The sequence below is a fragment of the Rattus norvegicus genome, chromosome 17, assembly GCF_036323735.1.
Source record: "Rattus norvegicus strain BN/NHsdMcwi chromosome 17, GRCr8, whole genome shotgun sequence".
Classification (NCBI taxonomy): Eukaryota; Metazoa; Chordata; class Mammalia; order Rodentia; family Muridae; genus Rattus; species Rattus norvegicus.
The window spans coordinates 81,334,547-81,359,362 of NC_086035.1; the positions used below are offsets into that span (position 1 = coordinate 81,334,547).

The 24,816-nt window shown below is 40.3% G+C and overlaps 1 protein-coding gene across 1 annotated transcript in view; it reads right to left on the reverse strand.

Annotated features, from left to right (window-relative positions):
* Positions 1-24,816, reverse strand: part of Cubn (cubilin) — a 208,076-nt gene that overhangs the window by 40,928 nt on the left and 142,332 nt on the right. The window contains exons 42-54 of the mRNA NM_053332.4: positions 23,337-23,527; positions 23,018-23,201; positions 19,073-19,247; positions 17,465-17,643; positions 16,291-16,500; positions 15,529-15,669; positions 14,682-14,863; positions 9,154-9,325; positions 7,942-8,148; positions 5,748-5,897; positions 4,040-4,161; positions 2,890-3,115; positions 1,288-1,475 (exon numbers count right to left, since the gene is read on the reverse strand). Coding sequence (NP_445784.3) covers positions 1,288-1,475; positions 2,890-3,115; positions 4,040-4,161; positions 5,748-5,897; positions 7,942-8,148; positions 9,154-9,325; positions 14,682-14,863; positions 15,529-15,669; positions 16,291-16,500; positions 17,465-17,643; positions 19,073-19,247; positions 23,018-23,201; positions 23,337-23,527 — 2,327 coding nt within the window. The remainder of the gene's footprint in view (positions 1-1,287; positions 1,476-2,889; positions 3,116-4,039; positions 4,162-5,747; positions 5,898-7,941; positions 8,149-9,153; positions 9,326-14,681; positions 14,864-15,528; positions 15,670-16,290; positions 16,501-17,464; positions 17,644-19,072; positions 19,248-23,017; positions 23,202-23,336; positions 23,528-24,816) is intronic.

Below are 24,816 nucleotides of genomic sequence, written 5' to 3' on the forward strand. Positions count from 1 at the left end.
TGTCTCACAGGCAGTGAAATAGTGTTTCTTCTGTTACTTATTTTAGGCAATTTTACCAATTGATCTCAATGTGGGTTGGCACTGGGCTTATATGACACTATCAGAGAGACTTCTATTCTATCCAAAGGAAGAATGATTCCAAGTTGGTTTCCCAGAATAACTGTTTCCCATTCAGAAATTAGTAAGATGTCATTGAAGCTTGTACACTTTGCATTGACTCGCCTCATAAAAAGAGAGCTCTCTTGTTTCATGAGGAAACTCAGTTAAGGGGAGTGTATATTAAATCCATTTTATTATGTGCATATTTTATTAGTATTAGACTTTCATTTAGATAGGAAGAATAGATGGATGTGATATAAAACAATTTGGGAGATAATATGAAATAATAACACTGACTTTTAAAAGGGCATTTCCATTCATTAAGGAATTTTTATATTCAAAGTACTAGTAGTATTTATGCGATTATGTCATATTATTTCTACCGTTTAAAACAACTCTACTGGAGTAGGGATCATCCTCTTTATTTTATAGTTGAGTAATTTGAAGCCAAAGTATTAAATTGAATCATAAAAATGCACATGGGCGGTAAGTATGAAAGCGATGAGTGTATTCCCTGCTAATGGGACTTGGGCCTATGGGTCTTCCCATTAAAAGGCATGGTCTCCCCATGCTACTATATCCAAGATGCAAAATAGCACAGCTAAAGTGAGCTTACAATACAGTTATGGTCATATAAGTAGAAAGCGCCAATCCATGACGCGTGAACAGAGAAGCTGCCTGTCTAACCTTCCTGTTTGCCATCAGTTTTAAAGTGTGTCTTTCATGGTTGTTTTACCGTGTGGACTCCTGATGTCCAGAATAAAGGCTGTCATTGGCTACTCCAATCTCCTCTAATTTTCATAGCATATATTAATTTTTCCTTGTGATGAAACCTTATACCATTTGCACTTTCTTTTTGGAAAGGAAGACAAAGATAGGAACAGAAAGAGAAAGAACAAGGAGGGAGGGAAAGGAAAGAGGAAGGAAGAAATAAAAGAGAAAGGAAAGACCACCCATCAGTGCTCATGACAATTTAAGAAAAATCAGAGGAAAATGTCCTTAATTTAGTCACTCCGCCGTGCACTCTGGGGTTCAAATCTCCCTTCTAACAGCTGAGGCTCCTTCCTTTTACACCGAAACATTTCAAGCAGCAAAACTGTACCCTCTTCTCTTCAAGAAATGACTTGGGTTCTCTGTGGCCAAAATGCTTCCATTCACGAAACCAGTTAAACAAAGGTGGGCACCAACCTTCACGAAGCTGTTCTGACACTGGCTGTCACTGCTGGGGATTCGGAAATTGCTGTCAAAGCTAATCTCCCAGTGTTTACTTTCGTGAGTGATCACTGTCCAGGAGCATCTGCTGTTTTCTGGGAATGTCTGAGGCCAGTGAGGAGATTTGATTGTACCATTAGCTGAGTGGAATGTTCCCCCACAACCTGGAAATTTTTCATGGAAAAAAAAACATTAATCTTCAAGATAAAATAGCGACTTTGGAAACCAAAGATGGCCAGAGAACATTTCTACATGTGAGATCACAACTCATCTTTTCTTATATCTGATTCATCTTTGGGGCAGAGACTAAGCAGGAGCCCATTATGTGAAGGGCTTTCAACGGACGACTGTCACTGTTTCGGTACACCCACACTTAACGCATCTGAAGTCACTTGATCTGAGCCCTGCAGATTATAACTGATAGTCTAATCCAATTCTGTCTCCAAACAATCAATCTTTTCTACTTCCTTAAGACTGTGTAGTAGGTGGACAGCCAGACTACACTCGCTCTGCATTTTCTTACTACTAACACATGAGAGTACACTCGTATGAGTCTTGGAAATCTTAGTTTACCACAGTGAACTAATGAAATGTTTTGTTTTTTTTAACTGGAGAAGGTCCTCCTACTAAGTAGTCTTTGCTTATTCATATTAAAACTGATTTATGGTTCTGAATAAATCATAGTGCTATAAAGAAAGAAAAGTCTAGGGTTATTTCAATAAGCCTAAAACACATACCTAAGGGATGAGAAGGAAAAATATGAATTCAGAGCAGAGTGACTTTAAACGGAGGGACATTGTGTGGCTCTTTGGCTTTGGAGCTAGTGGTTTTTCTGTAACTCTCTGGTGAATTCAGGAAAAGCTAATGGCTTAATGAGGAGTTGGACTCAGTCTATAGAGATCTTCATGTTAACCAACTCTGTGATGAAGAATTGCCCTGAGATGGTTAGAATTTACTAAAATCCTGAGTAACTATCCAATACAAGCACCTAGAGTTTCTGAGACTTTTCACAATGTTCATATTTCATAGGTACAATGCTACCTTTAAAAAAATCCCATCACTTGTATTCTTTTGATTCAGAATCCATAGTCCATAGTAGCCCTTATTTTTATTCTAAAACACAAATTACATCTGTTTGTCTTTATCCTTAAACTACTCAATAACAAACCAGGTCTCCAGGGACAACACATAAACCAAAACTCTTCATAATGCACACTCTGTCTTAGCTCTTTGAACATTCTTCCTGTTAGCTGAGAGTGAGACTATTTGTCTCTTGTCGTCCTTTCTTGGACCATATGGTATTTAGCAACTATAGATATCACATATGTATTTTATTATGAATTACACATAATCTAGAGATAATGTTTTCTGAGGACATTCATACCTACATTATATACAAGTCCTACATCTGTGTACATGAAACTTCAGCACTTGTAAATTTGGGTATTGAGTGGAGTCCTGGAACCCACTCCTCCTCAGGAATGACTATTCTTTAAACTAGGTAAGGAAAAAAATGTCTCACTGAAAAAAATAAATGCTAAATATAGAGAAGATATATATATATATTTTCTTTTTTACCTAAAGCGTTTGTGTTCCATGTTGCATAAAATCCACGAGTTTGCCCTTGATTGTTTGTGTTAAAAGTCACTATAAGTTGGTTGGAACCAGACTGTATCGGCCTAGGGACTGACTGTCCACAGTATCGTCCTATGACGGGCGATCCTGGGGAGTCACCATTCCTGACAGTGACGGAGTCTGAAGTGCAAGTTGGATGAGCCTCAAGAAGAAAGTCACTGAATGTGAGCTGCAGAAGAGAAAAGACACAATGAGCCACACTGATCTGGAAAGGAGCCATCCCACCTCCAGGCAGACAGCCTTTCTATAAATGATTTAATTTCGTTGTAAGTCACAAGGTTTTCTATTTCTGGTTCTTCTTTCACTCTCTTATCTCCACTCTGTTTTCCTTATTAAAAGTTTTCTTGTGAACTTAGAAAGAGTTTAGTTTTGTCCAAGAAGTAGAGTCATTTGGGGGAACCCCAGCAACCTGTTAGGCTAAAATGACAGCTCCTGTCATTACTGAATCCACTTTTTTCTGGAGGCCAAATTATCTTCTACTAATTTTTACTAATTTGAGAAAAGATAACATTGTTCATTAATTGTAGGCTAAAATATATACTTTAAAGGAAGGATTTTATAGAAAAAATATCTGATTATAAACCCAAAGTCTAATCACTTATTTACACAGGCACACATGCACACACACACACGCATGCATATACCCACTCTCACATACACATACACTCACACACTCTCTTACACACTCTTACAAACACTCATAAAGACACACACACAATTCACACACACACATACGCATATACACATATGCACATATATGCACATACCACTCACACACATACACTCACACACTCATACTCTTAAACACTCTTCCACTCACATGCTCTTATAAACACCTGGACACTCACACTCTTTCACACTCGCACACTTACATACACTCATACACACATGTACATGCATGCAAACACTCACCCCCACATACACTCACACTCACACTCTTATACACTCTTATACAGTCTTACACACTCACATACACTCACAACACACTCAAGAACACACACACACACACACAGACACACACACACACACCCCACACATATCCTATTTCCCCGATTCAGTCCTGTCAAGACTTAAGCCCGCTGTAAGAACTCACAGTGATGGTGTGACCTTCTGGGGCTTTCAGCAGCCATGAACAGTGGGTCCATGCACTGTACAAGTTTGGATAGTTAGGACTTGAGATCACTCCATTGTCACCTGTCCGTATTCCACCACAATCTGAAATTAGATTTGTAAACCACTAAATAAAAGAGAAGAAAAAGCTCACATTGCTGTCACACAATACTTAATTATTACCATCCAACTTTCTGGTAAAAATACAATCAGTCAAGCAATCAATCAAGAATACAGACCTGAACAAGAATGAAGTTTGGTAGAACAGGATAAAATGAACTGACTCCCAAATAGATTTCCATAGGAAAGACAGCCTCAACTTGACAGAATAAAGGAGATTATCTTTGCTGTGAATGGAGAGTAATTATCCAGCGTCTATAGCTAAGAATGTGCTATAGAAAGTTTAAATAACTTTGTTTTTCTTGAGAGCACCAGACCGTGAGAATATAGGTACCGCGAAGAAATGATGTGCCTCGCAATCACCGATATCATCATTTCATAACAAGAGCTTGAATTTCAAAGGGTAGATTATTGTAGCAGTTTGAAAAGATGGTGCAGGTTTACAAGATCATATGGCCTGCTGTTCAATGCAAAACAACATTGCTTTTTCGCTTTACTCTTTTTTCAACAGGATGGAAAACAATGGATGGGTGAAAGGTTTGCACACGTAGATGATATTTGTTATAACACAAAGAATGGTATACAAAACTATAGCAAAATATGTTGATCCCAGTCCAACTCGATAGAAAGAAAAGTGGGTTTCTAAAAATCGTAAACAAGAAGTCCATTCAAACACTGAAGAACGGTGCCAAACAGAAAGTGTGACAGACTGAGAGGTTTAAGGCCAAGACATGGGGTTCTCGAGAGATGGCTCAGAGGTCAAGCACTGACTGCTCTTCCAGAGGACCTGATTCAATTCACAGAACGACACGGTGGCTCACAACCATCTGTGATGGGATCTGATGCCCTCTTCTGGCGTGTCTGAAGACAGCTACAGTATATATATATATATATATATATATATATATATATATATATATATATATATATATAAAAGAAAAAAGACGAAGACATGGACTCAGGGTCAGAACTAAGATTTTGGAGAGAAAGCAGGTTCAGGAGGTGTAACTTTAGACTTTCACACAAGGGAACAGTTTTACAATGAAAGAATTACCATGTTAGTGAAAGGGACCAGAAAAAAAAATCCTCTGGGAACCAAGACAAGAAGTTTACCCACTTGGACTGAATTTCTACATACAAACTCTGAACATTACACATGCATATCCAACACAAATTATAAGTAATATTAGTAATCTGAATAAAACATAAACTGGGACCATGTAGAATTTATCCTAAAATTCAAGAACTGTTTACAAGTGAAAAAATATATCAATGTAAGTTGACCAAACTTGGGAACTGAATCAAACCATATAAAACAAAAATACTGCACCTTGAAGAAGACACAATTGTCTACACAGAGAAACAAATGAGAATCAAAGGATCAAAACCATAAGAATATAGTAGGGTCTCCAGAATAAAGGAAAATATATAAAACCCATAAAATGCTTTTCTTGGTATCAGTAACAACTGGTTTAAAATTTAACCTGAGAATTTTCATTGAAATTAGCAATGAAACCATTATAAACCAAGAAATAAGTCTCTATAGCTCTGTGTTATGTTTCAGGGCTTACCTGTAAAGGAGTACTCTATATAGAATCCAGTATATTCTACACGCTCATTGCTGACGAAGTGTATCCACACCTGAGGGTAGGGGATGACCAAGGGCGCTGTTGGTGCTGACAGGCTACAGAACTTCTCTATCAGGGGCCCATCAGCATCCCCTAAACAAAACAGTATACAGAGTGACATTGGTTACAGGGTTTTGACAAATATCTTTGACTAATAGGACCAAACAATAAAAAATAACAGAAAGTACTTCTCGATGTATTTCAATCAGTGCCAATTTGTTTCAGCTTGTGTCGTCACACAAACTTTCACATATCTAAACAGAGGCACCACCAACTTAATACTTCCTTCCGCTGTGTGCTTTGTAAAGGAGGAAGAAATGTAATGCCAATAGTTGTGAGAAGGGTGCTCGTAGGATAAAGGTGATAATTGCCTAAGCTTCTTAAGAGTCTTCGCTGCATTTGATCACCTCAAATAAACAGAACACTTGGCACATGGGCCCCAAACTGCCAGGGTTGACTTGAATAGGTTTTATGGTGATTGCTTCTCACAGAAACATGATTAATATTTGCAGAGTTCCTGGAGAGTGCACATTTATCTGCTCCCAATTTATCCTGTCAGATGAACACCACTGACCTTATAAGTCAATAGAAGAGAGTATTTCTACTGTCTGTAAATCAGGAGGAATACAGAGAAAATTGAATTTAACTGACTGAAATTGAATATACAGCCATTCTCCTTATGTCCGTGAATGGCCTGGCAACAGGCAGAGGTAGTAAATGCTTATCAGCATTTCATGGGGAGCATTCTCTAATGGCCGTGTCCTCTTTTAGACTCATTTGCCTCAGACAGCTGGGATGAGTCTCCTGCAAAAATCCCTGATCTGTTACCACAGAGCACACCAAAGCCTTCATAAGAACTCTGTCTTCTATGTTCTCAAAAGAGACCATTGGTAACTGAACAGGTCTTCTCAATTTTGGCCTTGGTGCAGGGCTGCTATGAAAACTGAATGGAAATTATCTTGAAAACCTGAGAGTGAAACACATTCTTTAACCCATTTGATTCTTTCAGCTTGCTACGTAGTCTGACAACGACACTACACTATTACAACCACTACATGGGATATTAAAATATTACTTTCTGCATAGAAATAAATGAGTCTAACTTGCTATTTAATAACATCTATGTAGTCACTTTAGCGTTCTCTCCTCTGTATTTTATCCTAGTCCCTACCATGCAATATTTATGGGAGACCCATGAAGAATAAGTACCCTAAAGTAAAAGATGTTAATAATAACAAAGGCCAATAATAGAAAGGGGCAGCTACCACTGATTGGTATAGCTGTCTACTAAGTTTTGCCTTCATATTTCTTTTCTTTAAAATCGGGAATTAAGGAAAACTCAACCAACATTTGATAGTATAAATTGCCTATAATATTTTGTTCATCTGTTGTTTTGGTACTTATTTTCTGGGAAGCAAGCACAGTGTGACAATGAGGGCAGCAGAGTTAGATCATCTGTGCCTGAACTGTAAGAAGGTACTGGGATCAACTGTTCATGAACACAGAATTAAAAAATAACTTCTTGGGGTTGGGGATTTGGCTCAGTGGTAGAGCGCTTGCCTAGGAAGCACAAGGTCCTGGGTTCAATCCCCAGCCCCGAAAAAAAAAATAACTTCTTAGGAAAAGCTTGGTTCACCAGATGTGCCATGATCCTTTTCTATCATGAAAAAAAAAAAAGAAGAACGATGTCTTTGAGGATTCATTCCCCAAACACCTCCCATGTGCTTTTTCTCATTGGTACACTTTGGGAGGGTTTTAAATGTCTCCAACCTAAAAAGAATTAAACAACCTTCTGTAACTCCTACAAATTCTGGAAACTACTGGCAATCCGACCACACTGAGCTTAGACTCAGAGGACCAATGGAACATCCTGAGAGGACAGAGACTCTCTAGAACCAAACTTGGGTGACCCTCTCATTCAGGAAACCTGAGATAGAAGTTCTCCTTGCTAAGGACTCGCTTCATTCATGGTTCATAGGTCATGCTTCCGATATGGGAATGCAGAATTTCAGCATTGTGTTGACAAAGCTCTTCGGTATTGTCTATACTGAGATAGTAGCCATTTGACTCCTGCCACGGTGCCCAGGAATAAGAAGATAAAGATAAAAGAGAAAGCATGTTATTTCATTGAACTCACCTACTCGAAACTCTAGGACATCAAATGTACAGTCTTGATGACTTTCAATAGAAAGTTCTAGAAAATAGATACTTATGGATGAATTTTCCCGATTTGGATTACTGAGAGTCCATTCACAGTCTAGGTTTCTGGCATAATCACGAATTCCATTATAGCCAGGAGAAGAAAAGTTTCCACCGGAGACACTTGGAAGAAATCCACCACACACTAAGGCAGCAACAAAAGGCAGAGATAGAGTAATAAGATCCACGTCATAAAGGACGACTCCAACAATCATGGCACAATGACTGATGTAATAAATGTTATGTCAATTAGCTTTTCTAGGTGTAGTCAGGCTTTGTAGACAAAGAACATGAAAACTATAAGAAAAATGCCCCTTTAGGTTTATGAAGAAAATTCTAGAATTTCCCTTCTAGAATGAGGAAGATGGCTGTGCATTGGTTTCTCCAAATCTGGAAACTTATTCATTTAATATTTAATTTAGAAAAATACCCAAACCTCTGGTAAGTCCTAGTGTCTTTTGATGAACAATTTTTTATTTGATCCAATAATATTTTTACATCAAATAGATAATATAACACTGAAGTGTTGACAAACCCACTCTTTTAAATATGGTAATAAATGCCTCTTATACCAATAAAGTACATTTTAAAAATTTAAAGATGTATTTACTTCCATTCTCCCTGAAATACAAAACCCTCAGAGAATAACAGCAGACCCCAAAGGAAGATGATACTTTAAATCCAGACCATATGTTGCTTAATTTGGGGGATAATCTATATTAAATGAAACCCTTTCATTATTTTCACTGAAAATACACATAAACTAGATGAACAAAAAATAACAACACATGTTCAGTTGTATGTGAAATTATTTAATCTTTGGTAATAAGTTACCTAGGAGGTAAGTGTTTTCTTCAGTGTCTTTACATGGACTTGTGCTAGAAAATAATCTAAAAAACTTTTATTGTAAAAAACCAAAATGGAGGGGTTTCCCCCCTAAAACTGCAGTGGTTGCTTCTCCTCTTTCAGATCCTACACCTCCCAACCAGATGTTGTATTTGTTCTAAATGTTGCTCTTGTGTGAAAGATTCCAAGTATACCTTTTGATCACTATAGAGAAAACAGAAGGCTCAGCTATTTGGGGCAGTGTTTGTGGGGATAGTGAGGGAGTCTGACCAAGAGGAGGTGAATTTGCAGCATCCTACTTCACCTGCATCTTCAGTAGAGGTGTAGGAAGCAGTGAAGCCTCCATACGGCCGGGAGCCATCAGTGAAAAATACCACTTTCATGGTGTTTCCTGAAGATTTGAATTCATTGGTCACATTCACACGGCTGCACAGTTTCTGTAGTAGGGGCGAGTTGCTTCTAATGCCATTGAATACCTGGTAGAAAAATAGGTTGACTTGTAGCTATGCTGCCCACATTACTGCATATCCCTCCGGTGATGAGCATTCTCGGCCCAGAATCATGTCCTACTAAAGGAACCATAGTCACCAATACAGACACCTATCCCAGGACCGTAAGCCACAGAGCCTTAGGGTCGATGTTGAGAAAATGAAAGAATAGGAAGTATGTCCTCCTATGTGGGACAGGTGAACGGCTACTGCATACTTTGTAAGGGAAGGCACTGCTCTACGAGTGAGGTAAACATGACCCTGTGCCTTCTTATCCTTCACAGAGTGCACTGACGTGTGGTTTTTCTTAGTCGTGCCTTGGAAGCATGACTTGGTTATTCCAACTGTATATAATCAGTCATCTACTCTAAATACCTTGAAAAGTACTGTTAGGTGGTTTTACTTCGTTATTTTTAATTAGATGTTCTTGTGCATATCTTGGTAATGGCCATGTGCACGTCAGTACAGGGGCTGAGAGACCGGGAGGCCAGAGCATTGGGTGTGCTTGAAACTGGAGCAACAGGCAGTTGTGGCTGTCCAAAGGGTGTACTGGGAGCTTAGCTTCCTCCCTCTGCAAAAGTAGTACATGTTCTTAACCCCTGAGCCAATTCTCCATTGCTCCTTGGAAAGTAACTTAAAATAAATCTATCTTTCTGCAACTATAATGTTTCTTTCTTAATTATTTATGATTTAAAGTGTCTATATTCTTACTCATTTGACTTAACTTTTTATATTTTTGATTATAATAGAATGATAACAGTTTTCCCGCCTCTTCTGCCCTCCAAACCCTTGATTACAGGCTTCCCCACTTTCCTCCATTTTCATGACCTTTTAAAAAACTAATTGTTATTGCACACATATATGTAAGTGCACAGATATTCCTAACTGTTGCTTGCTGAGTTCACATAATGTTATTGTATGTATGTTTTCAGGACATTCTGTTTGGCATTGGTCAACCAATCAGTGTGCTCTTACTCACTTGGCTTTTAAAAACTGTGTTATTACCGGTATCAAAATATAATTGACAGCTTTAGTGATGGCTGGCAAAGGGTGACTATATCTGGAAAAAGTTTTGTGAATGCTTTTCAGAAGGCAGAAACAATTCTAAGAAATAAATAGCAACTCACTCCGTGATTGATACTCCTATTTTTAAAAAGGATTTGAATGGCTCAGAATTAGAAATAATGGTGCTAAAAGCTTGGTTAAAATAGGACATACTATACTCCCAGGGATGCAAGCTTTTTCATTTACAGTAATTAATGACTGAACTCAGCTCTTTGGTGGTTTCTGATTTAAAATGCCTTCTAGCTACGGGAGCAGAGGAAATGTTTCCATCACTCTTCCTGCAGATAGAAAGCCAGACTCTGCTAATTACCTGCTCAGATTATCCTGTCTGATCATTACCATGCTTCCAGCTCTCAGGCATGTTGTAGGGATCCATTTCCCAAATGCAGAGAGCACAGTACAAAGATTTATAGTCTGTTGAAAATCCAACAACTAGGAATACTTGAATTTGGATCCAAATTTCCCACAAGGCAAAGCAACAGAGGACAATACACATTTCATGTTTCTATGAACAGGAGTGGGTAATGTGTTCTCAGAATCAATTCTATTTATAACCAACTACAAGGCTGACAGGACCCGTTATAGGCAATGACTATTCACTGCCTCTTTCTGCATCTGACTGTGGCATAGAACTGTAATGACCAGACTATGTGCGGTCAACCAGTTAGTATATGGACTTCTTTTTGCATTTAGAAGCAACCAGAGTATGACCTCGTGTCTTGTCCTCTACTGTCTTTTGTAGGCAGAAACTGCAAGCCTCAGAAGACCTAAGGCTGGAGCAGACACATGACAGTCAAGACAGGATTTAAGAATTGCTATGAGGAGGAACAAACTGGGACATTCGTCTCATGACCCCATAGGCTGTGTGGTGCAGCCTTTCCTTTCCTCCATCTGAGTCATCAGTCCAGCTGGGTGTGGTGTTCAAGTAGCAGGAAGCTCAGAGCTCACCCATGTTGCCTGTAGATCTTGGGGTTTTTCCCCCCTATTCGGACAAGCATTCAAGTACACATAGGGTGGGCGAAAGGCAATTAACACGCTTATTTGGAGTACAGAAGAGGAAAGTAAGCATTGATGCATAAAAATGATTTAGAGAAATGGGACTTAAAGATCCTCCTCCAGAAATGAATTTGTAAAGTGATGAGGAAAGCTCGGAAGCCATGGCCTTTTCCAGATTGATAAGTACAAGGAAAGGTCTGTCTTAATTACTTCCATAAAGCCCAGGTGCCAGGCTCATGTATGTACACAGAGAACCCAATCAGTTTTTTAGATAGATTTCTTAAACATGAATGAAGAACAAACAGGGCTCTGGAGAAACATCCAATATGAAACTCAGAGACCAATGTAAACAGAGATGCAAACTGAAAGAAGCAATATGAAAACTTCAAGTTATGACTCTATAATACTCTAATATGTAGATTCAAATGATTATGATAAAGCAGAAATCATACAGGTCCTCAAAGGTTATCATGCACATCCATGTCCTTAGAGCATTACAAGAGCATGTCCCCCAGCAAAACCAGGAAGTTGACTAAGAAAGGAAATGTACAGCATCGTGGAGCCAGCTGGCCAGTTCCGAGTGGAATTTGGGGACTACAGACACAATGGTGGAGGGAAATCCCCAAACAAAAGCTCCCAGCTGGTTTGCTGCAGGTGGACAGGGATTCACAGAAGGATACTGGTGACAAAAATAGATATGTATGCCTTTGGTGGAAGATGTGTAGAAAAATTAGTGACTGACATCCATAAATGTAAAAATAGTCCAACTATTGTCATTGCTATTTGAAAAAGCAGAAGGAAATGTGGGTACAGCATACCACCTGGCTTAGCCTGAATGTAGTTTCCATAAGCATCCAAGTGTAACAACCATGGAAACTGTGACATGTGTGTTTTGTCAGGAAGCTGACAATTTGTGAACTATGAATTTCCTGTGTGGCCTTCTCATGGGAGGAAGCTAATTCCTCAGGTTCTATAGTAGGACATAGCTAGATGAGCCCCAAGACCACCTAAAGAGGTGCAAAAGAGGAAATGTTAGCTGGAAACAATGGTGTAAATGCTACAAGAAGTAATTAGAATCCCAGAGATAAGATGCATTAGGAGGGAGGGGGGAAAGGGAAAACAGAAACATAACCCAGCATTCTCTGGCTCTCAAACGTAAGAAAAACGCACTGGTCCATACTGAGTATCTGGGGGAAACAGTTCAGTACTTCAGATACTAGACCTGAGACAATAACCTGAAAGCTAAATGGGGCCATGTTGGGGTAATAAAAAGTGATGAGGAGATGTCATGGGATGTCAAAATAAATTGCAAACGTTATTTTGAAATTTCCTATTGAAGAGCAGACAACTAACCCGAAAACAAAAACAGCTTTTTTTTTTAAAGGTAATGATGTTATTTCCCCAATTCATTCATCAAACCCTTATCTTCAAGAATATAGATCACTAGGGGCTCACCAAAGGAAACCTAGTTCTAGCGCTCAGAAAGCTGATGTGAAGTACTGTGAAATGACAGCACATGGGAGGAACAGGTAAAGGTGGGGTTTGCTTCATTTAGGGTCTTATAATGAGGTGGTGGGGGTCAGAGCAGAGATCTAAGGGAGGTGAAAAAAGATAGCCAGGCAGCCATCTTGGGAGGAACAGTCTAGATAGAGGCCAAAATCAGCAGTTAAGGCCTAATGTTGGAGCTCTGAGAATAGTCAAGGGACAGAAGAGAGGCTAGCATGTCTGGGTCATAGGAGCAGAGAGGATATGGGATGGGATGGGGATAAGGTAGAGGAATAAGAGAGAAAGGACCAGCAGGTACTGGTGGGCTGGCTGGGCCTTTGTTAGGATTTGGGATTCATATGAATGAGATGATAGATCACTGAAGAATTTTTCCAAGAAAAAGTAATATGACTTGCCTTAACAATGCCAGGCCAGATTCCTACCACTAAGATCCATTTCTAGCCTCAATATGATCCTGTTTAGACTGGAAACCATTACCTTGGCTGCTGTGCTGAGAACACAGGAAGACGAAGGCAGAAACAGGGACTAATGAGACAATCTAAGGGAAGGAAGGCAGCGGCAGTGGGTGGATAAGATGTTAGGTGCTAGAGTTTTTCTAAGGCACAAACAATGGCTCTTGTGAATAGATGGAGTTATAGAGTATAGGAACTAGAACTCCAAAATAAACCAACATAGTTCCCTTGGGTAATTAGAAATATTATATACTCAGGTAAATCCAAAGAAGTCAGACATGGTCGTGCATGCCTTTGATCCCAGAACTCAGGAGGCAGAGGAAGGTGTATGCCAGAGGGTTTGAGGTTATTCTGGTCTATAAGAATGAGTTCCAAGACAGCCAGCGCTACACAGAGAAACAGTGTCTAGCTTGGGCTGTTTGTGGAACTCCTAACAGTGGGAGTGGGGCTGTCTCTGACTCTTTGCTTGTTCTTAGGACCCTTTTCCTCCTACTGAGGATTCGGCCTTGCTATGAGGGTCTGTGTCTAGCCTTATTCCATTTTGATATGCCATGTTTGGTTGTCATCCATGGGAGGCATGCTCTTCTGCAGGGAAATGGAAAAACGGTGGATGTGGGGGAGAAAGGGGAGAAGTAGAGGAGTAGGGGAGATGTAGAGTCAGGATATGTTATATGAAAGAAAAATAAATTTAAAAATTTCAGAGACTGAAAACGGGAGCAAGATGGATGGAGAAATATATTAACATTAATCTAATTTGGTCATCTATTACTCTGTGCAAAGCTATTGATAAGTACATATATGTATACATACAAACATGTATCGGTGGGCACAGTATACACTTCCCAGTCAGTAACATACTTGTTACTTATACTTGTGGGTATACTTTGCTTTTCTCAGGGTAGGGAAGCTAGGGATGCTGAAGTTAGGCCTCTTCTATTTTAAAGTGGCAACGTGGCAGGTCTGCAGCCCTGGCTTCCTACACTCTGGCAGACAATTACGGAGAACCACTCATCTCCTTAAGACTCACGGGTGCCTGGGCTGAGACTGGTAAAGTTTACTTGTATGCTTAGCTATTATCTGTGGACCCTGTCACATTTAACGATGGTTTGCTCTGAAAATTGATTTAACCAATGTACAACCTGTGTGCATGCATTCATTGATGACAGTGTCTGAAAGAAGTTTATGATGATCTCATTCTGTCTAAAATACTCAGAATTCACCTGAAATGCAGTTGCCCGGGTGACTGCGTTTTCATACTACCACGTCTGCGTGAATTCATTCCATACAGAATGGAACACAGAGCCCTGCCTACCAGGGACACTTACGATGAGGTGCTCACTGTTACAAGATGGCTGGGTACTCAGCCTCAAGTTGGTAAACGTCAGGACGATCCGCCTTCCTTCTTGTACAGTGATCGTCCACTCACAGATCCGGGCATGAGGATTTGGGTTTGGGTAGTTGGGAGAAGTAAATGTGCCAGTAGGGCCATGTAAATCCCCACCACACACTGAAAGACAGAGAGAAAAACATTAAATTTAATTATCTTTTTGCATATGGGACGTTTTTAAAGTTAGTCTTTAGTGACCCGTCTAGAAAAAGTTATTGGTGACAATTTTTGTCTCCGCGTGTATGAGAATGCTTGTCTGTATTCATTCCTTGATTTCTTGCATCTATATCTGTGTTCGGCTCTTGTCTCTATCAATAGTTAACATTTTCCCAAGGAAAACAGTCCACTGGCAGTATTCAAATAATTATCAGAGCCCAGAATATATAAAAGACAAATAAATATAGCAGAATTAGGAAAGCTAACACCATTATTATGCTTTTTAGACAAGATCTTTACTTCACCCAGGTCTGTCAGGACATTTGGGAATGCGAGTTCTTGACAGTTCTAGGGCATTATAATGGACTACCTTTCTCAAGACGAACCTTGCAGGGAAGTCTTCCTGCGTCTATCACAATACAAGCTACCTCCTTGTTGGCTTTTATTTGAATGGTAACTCCTCATTAGTTGGTGAGTGATTATTAGCATTGCCTCTTATCTTGTTGTAAGAGTCAGGAAGAGACCGTCACATTTTCTTTTTCAAATCATTGCCTCGTCAGTATCTGGCATAGCGTCTGTATATCCTCTGTAGGGGAACAGTACCGTTTCTAACAATTCGTTGGGCTCACCTTGTCTGCTGGACTTAAACTGCAGCCTAAATCCTGAGGCAGTGACAGAGCCATCTGTGACAAACTTGACGGAAGCAACATTGCTGGAAGTGTCAACACTGCTAGGAGTGGAGTTTCCACAATATCTCCCCAGAACTCTTCCTGTAAGAGCCCAGTAATTGGTTATCCATATGCCTGGGTGATTCATTTCTGTTAATATTTACTTAAGTTGTTTTGCATGGACGAAGAAAACCAAATCTATGAGGCAATCCTTTGTCCATGAAGAAATGGTAACCACTGCCGAGAAAATCATGAACAAACACCAATATATTCAAATATATGCAGATGTATAAAGAGTGGGACCAATTAGGGTAAGTCTATCTCAGCCAGTTGAGGAAGGCTTGATCACCTGATTAAAGAAAAGAACCAAGGGCCCTTTCTACTGTAACATGAGACCACTGTCCTTCCCTCTCCTCATGTTTCAAGAGGCTCCTCCAATAACCACTTGTGGCACCGAGAGGCTTCCATAGGTAGAAGATCCTTCTTAACACAAAGTTCTTTCAGTGTGTTCTCCAAGATGGCCATAGAATGGCTCCCGGGATACTGAGCATCCACTGTGATCTGTTAGAATCATGGAAGAGAGCTACTGACCGTGACCAGAGCTCATGAATCTACATTTCAAAGGCATCAGACACACTTTTGCCTTTATCAGAAGTAAAGATGCTTCTGAGGCTGAATAAATTAAGATGTAAACACCCACAAAGAAAGAAATATTTCACTGACCAGAGGTATGGTTTTCCCAGATCTCCACAAAGTCTTTTGTACAACCAGGAGAGCTCTGAAGGTTAAAATCTTCAAAACTGAGAGTGAGGTAGTGTCCTGGGAGGCCTCGGATAAACCACTGACAAAACACATTGTTTGCATACGGAAGGGTCGGGTAGCCAATGCTCTCGATGACTCCACTGTCCCCTGAGACTGTTCCTCCACAGGAAGCTACAAAGCACACACATACAAACGGTATTCTATTATGATTTCTCTGATTAATCCAAGATAATTTCAAACTTTTAGGAGCCAAATGGATATTGAGAGAAGCTGAAAATCTGAAACGGTCTGAAAAAGTTTGATTAAAGTTTTCCAAATTATTTGAAATCTATTATGGATGGAAAGGAAGATACTTAGTAATGAGAAATGAAAGACATCTATGGAATGTCACTCTAGATTAACTATTATGTACACACTGTGCTGCACTAAATAGTCTGGTAGGGCTTGAAAATACTATTCAGTTATTGTTTATCACTTGGATGTGGTAGCTAGATTAACATACATACACACAGTTAACTTACGTTATAAGGTAAGTTGTGTAGATTAAATACTGTTAAAACTAGACTTTCTGAGCTTTTGAAGATTTTTATATTTGTTTTGAGAGTGTTCAGACCCACTAGATCATATGCAATACGTGGTGTTATATATTTGGAGTGTATCTTCAAATTGTCTGTTTATGGCTCGCTTTATTTTTAAATAAAGAAATCAAACTCCGGGGAATAATGTGCTTTTCATTGAGTAACTGGCTTGGCATTGGAGACTCAGAAGGAAAAGGTCTGACCGTTCTATAGTCAGTGTCTAAGTCATCATCCAAGTGCACTTGTTGTATCACTAAAGAAGTTTATCATTTGTAAGTATATTAGACACATTTCACGGTAAGAGAATGAAACGAAGTTTTATATAGCTGAAAATATTTTATATACAAATTAGGACAATATAAAATACTAAAGTTTTAGTGAAATTTAATGAATTTTAGTATAATATAAAAATAATTAAAAAATTGGTAGCGACATTGGGAGTTAATACATGATATTCTTTTTCTCAATCTTAAATGTAGGCAGATGAAAGGTAAGGTGCGATTAGACTTGTAGTGCTCCCCTGGACCATTCTTTCCTGTTTAAAGATAAAGCATTACCTATAGAGTACTTGGCCTTGAATCCCATGTAGCTGGAACCACCGTCAGTGTGAAACTTCAAGTATATTCGTTCTCTCGAGGATACCCAGCTATGAGGCAGAGTGTGGCCACACAACTTGGAAACCAGACGTGCATTCGAGTTGGCTCCGTCACGCAATTCAAGATAGCTCACAGAACAGCTGGCAGGAAGAAATTATCAAACTTAAAAAACAGCTTTATTTCACTTATTTTGTTAATAAAAGACTTCTTTCTTTAAGGACATGACTTAATTATCATTTCTGAATGAAAAGAGAACATGAGTGGATCTCTTTAAGCTTTTGGGTGATTTTAATAAATGTCATATGTTTTTCTAGTGGCAATACAACTTCCCACGAATGACCAAAGCAGACAGCTTTTACCCTGGGAGAAAAGTTCCTCCCATGTTATCTATCTGTTTTAGAAACATAAAAGTAGAGGTTGGCCTTGTTGGGCACCAGTGGGAGAAGAGGTTCTTGGTCCTGCCAAAGCTGGATGCCCCAGTGTAGGGGAATGTCAGGGCGGGGAGGGGGAAGGGGGTGGGTGGGTGGATGGGGGAACACCCTCATGGAAACAGGGGGAGAGGGGATGGGATAGTAGGTTTATGGATGGGAAACCAGGAAAGGGGATAACATTTGAAATGTAAATAAAAAAATATCCAATTCCAAAAAAAATAAGAAAAAGAAACATAAAAGTCATTTCAGATGAACTATGAATTTACCTAAAGTAGAATTTGTCAGACATGATAATGAATACACTCTATAGGAGAATGATGAACCTCTCTCAGAAATTGCATGACTCTGGCTATAGGAGCACAGCTGCACTGTCTATGTCCTTAAAAGACGATATGCCTCTACTCATGTGTCCCAATAAAGTCAAGCCGGACCATCCGTGCTTACTTGGCATCATATCATATTTGGTATCAAAAATTGCTGCGCAGAAGGTCTGCTGGGACATGCATCATTTCACGCAAAGGCAGGGGTGTTTCAGACAAATGCAAAAGAAACCATAGGTCTGGGCTTCAGCTTTTAGTTTTGCTTTGGTTTCACTGACTACGTAGTTTCCCTGGTTTTCGCACAGTCACACATGCTGTCTGAGCTGTGATCCTTCACAAATGCTGACACAACCAAGACTGGGACATTGCAGAGTGATTGCATCAGTGCTCTTTGGGGCACCCGTGGTCTCTAATGCCACGCCACACAAATTCTTATTCGTTAAGCGGATATATTTATCATCTGAATATGCAGCTAGACAGAAATATGCTCATCTAAGAGACATTGGATTCTTCCTGTGAGAGGAAGAACAAATGGCATAAATCTCAAACCACCACTCCCAGTGTCTCTTGGAGGATGTGTGGAGGGTGACAATGGTGACAATGGTGACAATGGAGGCCTGCACACACAGTCTACTCAGCTGGAGAGCAGTTGCTATGCAAGGCTTTGAGGCTTCAGACATTGACTCATCTCTTTGTCCCTACATTTTTCTGGGCAGCAGGTACTGCCGAGCAGAGAGGAAATGAATTGTCTTGAGACACAACAACTTAAAAAAATATTAACTTTGGGTTGGAGGAACATTAGGACGGAGGTGACCTACTTGGGTGTGTCTTCAATATTGAATTGATCTTCAAATTGGAGCTGTATGCTTCTCCCTGGAGGCGCCTCTAAGATCCAAATGCATTCGGCATGTTGGGGATAATTAGCAGGGTAGTTGGGGGAGGTCAGGTATCCGTCAGAGTCAGCATCATGGATGTAGACAGTGCCCCCGCAGGCTGTCAAGAAACAGTTAAATCAATCTGCAGTCTGGTGAACACCGCTACCACAATCTCTGTCTACTATCAGTTTGTCTGTGTTTTTCCTCCCAACTTCCTTTCATCAGAACTATCCTAATGTTCTTTGTAAGCAAATAAATCCTGAACTTCCTATAAAATGAGCTACCATAAATGTTCCTTTTTTTATTCTGTCATGCCGTCTGTTCCGCTCTTCTGTTAGGTCAGGTGTTCGTTTTAAAACGTGTGTATGTATGTGTGTGTCAGGGGATGTTGTTGGCTTTTTTGTTTTTAATTTTATTTTACTTTTTAACTTGATTTCACTTTTACCTTTTTTGTATGGGTGTTTTGCCTGCCTGTATGTCTGTACCACATACATGCCTGGTGTCAGCTGAGGCTAAAGGAAAGCATCCGATCCCTTGGAAATGGAGTTAGAGACAGATGTGAGCTGCCAAGTGAGTGCTGGGAATTAAACTCGAGTCCTCCTGAAAAGCAGCCAGTGCAGCTAATTTTCCAACCACTACCCATCTCTCTAGCCTGTTTGTTTTTGAGACAGTCTTGGATGAGCCTTGTCTGCCTATGTTCTTGAGGCTACCTTAAATTTTTGAACCTCTTAGAGCTACCAACCATGAGCGGGGTTTATAAATACCATCATGCTATTTGGTGTTCTATTTGTGACCGAAAAAGAACCATCTGAGAACCCTGTCAACTTTTAACCCCTCATTTGTTACCATTCAGAATACATTCACTTGTATCTGTCACCTCTTCCCGTGACTCTTCTGTATCTCTGGATCATGTTCCCTTCCCATCTGTCCTTCTGAAATCACTGTACTTAAGATCTCCGTCCCCTAACATCTTCACTTCTGCTCTCTTACCGACCCATCCCTCCATCCCTCCCTCTTTTCCTTTTGCTTTTCCTTCTTTCTAACATGTCGATCATGTTTATCTCACTCCTCAGTTTCCTGCGAGCTGTGTATGCAGAGATGACTTCTCTATAATTACTCGATACCTATTGCATTGCCCGCGATCAACCCCATCTTCCTTTTTTCTACCTCTGACCTTCAGCTTCTCAGACATCATACTCTTTGTTTCCTTCTGTCAGCTCAGCATTCCCCCTCACACCATCCCGTGTCTCCTACCAGGGCTTCCCTACAGTGCCAGAGAGCCCCGGGAATCTCTTCGCAGGTCTGCCATCTTTTCATCCTTAAGAATTCCTTGGTTGTCCCGTATGCTCATGTTTAAACCACGACCCATCAGTTGATCATCCTCTCACTTTATCAGATCTGGCTAGACACCTCTTCTCACTTCTGTGTTCCAACAGTCTACTAGAGATCTTCAGGGGATGGAATTCAGGGATTTCAGGATAAATAATCTACCCATTATTACCATATCTGGATGTCGGTCTAGCACCTTGTGTGTACCTAGTTGCTGCTCATTCTCTTTCATCATGTCTTTCCCACCTCTAAGTGACCTGAAAGTCCACTCAATTTCCTATTCAGAAAGCCTTTCAACATGACCCTTTTTCTACCTTTTTACTGATGTGGCCTTAGCTCAGGACAGTAGTGTTTCCTGAATTACTCTTTCAGATGAGTCTTCAGTCTTCCAGTCATGAAGCTATGCTGCTGTTTCTGATCTGGTCAAGCCATAGTGCTTTGGCTTTAAACCTTTCAGTGGCTCCGTGTGAGTATTTGGTAATACCTTATCTTTAAGAGCTAATGACCCTGAGCATCATGATGCATACTTGGTTCATCATCATAGTCACCTCCTTCTGACCCTGTTCTCCAACACAGCACATTCCTTTGAAATTGTGAGTTATCTTCTAATGCTGAGATGTCTTATGCCATTATATCATTCTTTACTAAGTGTAAATCTCTGTCCGCCCTTCTTTGATACCATCAGTTTAGATTGGCGCTTCTCCTGTGCGATCACAGCTAGATCCTGGATCATTTCTCCATTATGCATTCACTATGCTGTACAAGAACTGCTTGTATGTCTCAGTCATTGCACAGAGCTCCTTGATAAAACTTAGCAGTGGGCATAGTGTAAAGCTCTTTATAAATGTTTACCTAACTAATTAACAAGCCAAAAGACTAGAAGACATCTAGCACAAGACTATAGAAAGCTCAATCAGCTAGAGCCAGGGAGAAAGATGGTGTAAAGCTCAGTAAGTGATGCCAAGAGCTGTTCACCCAGAACATAATTGAATACATGGGAAATGGTATGAGGTAGACACCATGGGAAGAGAACCAAGGAGAAGACTGGCTTAGTAAGTCGGAAGAGACAAGCACAATCCTATTGCTTGTGGCTGCCTCAAGATAGCTTTTCAAATCAAAAGACCTTTGTTCAATCTTAATGTTAAGGGTAGTCATATGTGTGAGGAAAGGCAGAGAGATGATCATGGCTGCTAGCCTAGGTGCCTGACTGGTGGGCCTAAAAGGGAGCTAAAAAGAAAGTATACTTAGGTACATCTGAACTGTCACTAATTTAGGGTTGATCCTGGCATTAACAAAGTAGAAAAGTGAGTCCTGAAGGAGGTGAAACCAGTCTGTTTAAAGTCACTGTGGACGCCAGCCTAAACACAGGGAAGCCAGAGAAGATGCCAACTTCCAGGAGTGAGGCAGCTGCCCTCAGAGCTGCTAGCAGCTCTCCTAGTGCCTGAGCTTAATGCCCTAGGGGGTGACTGAACACACTGCTTGCCTTGGGCCTTGCTGAGGCAAGTAAGTGGGTTGGGGAATGATTGATTAATAGAGATTTTTGTTTCCTTTTCCCAGTTGAAGAAATGATGCCGACATTCTGAATCTCTCACATTTGAGATCATGTATGTTAAAACATCCAGTTTCAGTTGGGCATGGTAGCACACGCTTATAGTTCCAGTATTTGGGATACCAAAGCAGAAGGATGAGGGACTCAAGGTCACCTTCAACTACACAGTGCATTCCAGGCTACCTTGGGCTATAGAAGATCTGATTCAAATAACACAGCAGGAGAAATGGCAACAACAAAAAAACCTTCACAGCTTTATGAAGCTCAATATACCTTTTGATGCACATTCAAGAATCTGGGATTTCAGTCTCGTAATCATTCATGATATTGAATTTGGAGGGACAAGTAGAGATTTAGTTCTGCTGCTTATTCTCCACTGACATTTAGTTAAAAAGTAAATGTCACAAAAATCAATCAGTACAGTAGAGTTAAATACAATCATAGTTAGACATTAGTAAGGCTGATTGCATAAAGATGGCTCTGAAATACAGTAATAGATGAGTAATAGCTAGGTAAGTAACAGTAGGATCATAGGCCAGTGCTCCTTATGAAGCAACACTGCAGTGATGGTGAACAGAGCAGGCCCAGCCCGTACTCTGCTGCCGTCGCTGGGTTTAACTTAGACATTTCCTCACAGAAAAAACTAAAGGATTTTGGGGGCCCCCCAAAATCGGTTCATTTGCTACAGACAGAAAATTCACATTTATCATTAACTAGAAAACAAACAAACTAACAAAAAAATCTGTAAGTTGGAAAACTCAAAGCCTCATTTTGCTTACCTGTAAAGTAGAAATAAAACGTTCTTGAAGAAGCACGATGCTGAACAGCTAGTGTACAAAGCGTGCTCTAAGTCCTGGATCGATCACAGGCAGCTCTTCTTAACACTTTTTTACCTGACTTTTTACTGACTTTTACCTCAGAAAACTTTGTGTTTTCTTTTCTAAAATCCCCAAACCAAATAACCCCAGGGGGGAGGGAAGTACAGATAGAATTCTCAAGGAAACACTTACCTAAACTCTTTGCCTCATATCTGATCTTAAACCCTTGTCCACCATTACTACTGTCCGAGATGAACTGAACAAACATTTCATTGCCTGAGGTGAACAGAGTGGACGGTGCGTACATTCCGCAGAAACGACCATTTCTTCCAGAAGGTCCCAGTGGTGGAGAATGGTTATCTGGTCCGTTTCTTAGCTGGAAAGACATTTAAAATGGTACATCCTTAATACTGCAAAATAGGATTAAAATTCCTATCAAGATTCATACTGAAAATTTTAGATTAAGTCTGGAGAGAGAGAGTAGCTTCGGAGAGCCACGAGCATGACCTACCACCAAGTAATCCCCCTGACTGCAAAAAGAGTCTCTGTTTTGAATCTGGAAAGGCTGCTCAAAATGGACGGCGATGGTCAGACCAGTCTGGACCAGAACATGCCAGGAGCAGTTGAGGTTGGGAAGGTAGGTGTCTGGATACTTGGGGGATGTGATAACTCCTCGATCTGCATGCAAATATCCACCACAGCCTTACCGGGAAGAAAGAAAGGTAGGTTACTTAAACGATATTGACAACGAGGTTTTCATGCTCTTCTTCCCCCCTCTCCCAAACTGGGGACTTCCAAGACGTCAACAGCAGACGAGAAACTTGAAAGTAAATTGGGATCAAGAAATGACTCGAGGCACAATCACTGAAGGAGTACAGGCGAGATGCTCTCGGTGTGGTGGTCAAGATCTGAGCCGCAGAGGAAAGAGCACTTACTTACTTCCACAAAGGCTGACTTTGCAGAGATAGAGGGCGATGCTATGAACAAATGCACACTGCGTAAAATAGCTGTGAATCCAATATGCAAAGTAAAGGAGTGGGGGGGAGGCATATTCTGCTGCTCGGGAAGTTACAGGGTGAGACCTGAGCAAAGTCCTGGATGGGAAAAGGAATCCAACTAGGTGAGCTACGTACGTTGCAGCCCAGAAAACAGTATGAAGACCTGATACGGTGAGAGGGGCATCTTTGGAACTCAGAATGGATGAGATAGCACGAGCAGTTCAGAAAGTAGGTTGGTGAGGTTATATAGGGAGCAGAGAGGACCAATTCTGTGTAAGAATGGGAAGGCTTTGGAGGTCACCTGCGTGTGTGCGTGTGCGTGTGTGTGTGTGTGTGTGTGTGTGTGTGTGTGTATGTGTCTGTTTGTATGTCATTTATCTATCTACCTATCATCTATGTATGTATCTATGTATCTACCACCAATCATCTATGTATTATGTATCTATCTATTCATTGACCTATCATCTGTCTATATCTATCTACCTATCTATCTATATATCATCTTCTATCTATCTATCTATCTATCTATCTATCTATCTATCTATCTATCTATCTATCTATTTACCTATCCATTTATCTATCATCTATATCTGTCTGTCTGTCTATCTATCTATCTATCTATCTATCTATCTATCTATCTATCTATCTTCCTATCATCTATCTACCTATCACATCTATCATCTATCATCATTTCTCTATTTGTCATCTATCTATTGAGATGAGCTAATTCTATACTTGATATCCTGAGTTGAAGAAAGAGATTAACGAAGCAGGCCTTACATTGTCACTGTCAGCTACTAGACAGCCTGTAGCAGAAACTTCACACAAGTCAACGTGCAGAGACAGATACCTGTTCTGGCTCCCATTCCAAAGCCCACCCTCACAACCCCCACACAGCCCTTTCCGCTGAGTATAAGGTTGATCACGTTCCTCTGACTGCTCCCCTCTTTACAAAAGTTACATGCAAACTGGGAAGGAAATGCTAGTGCATTA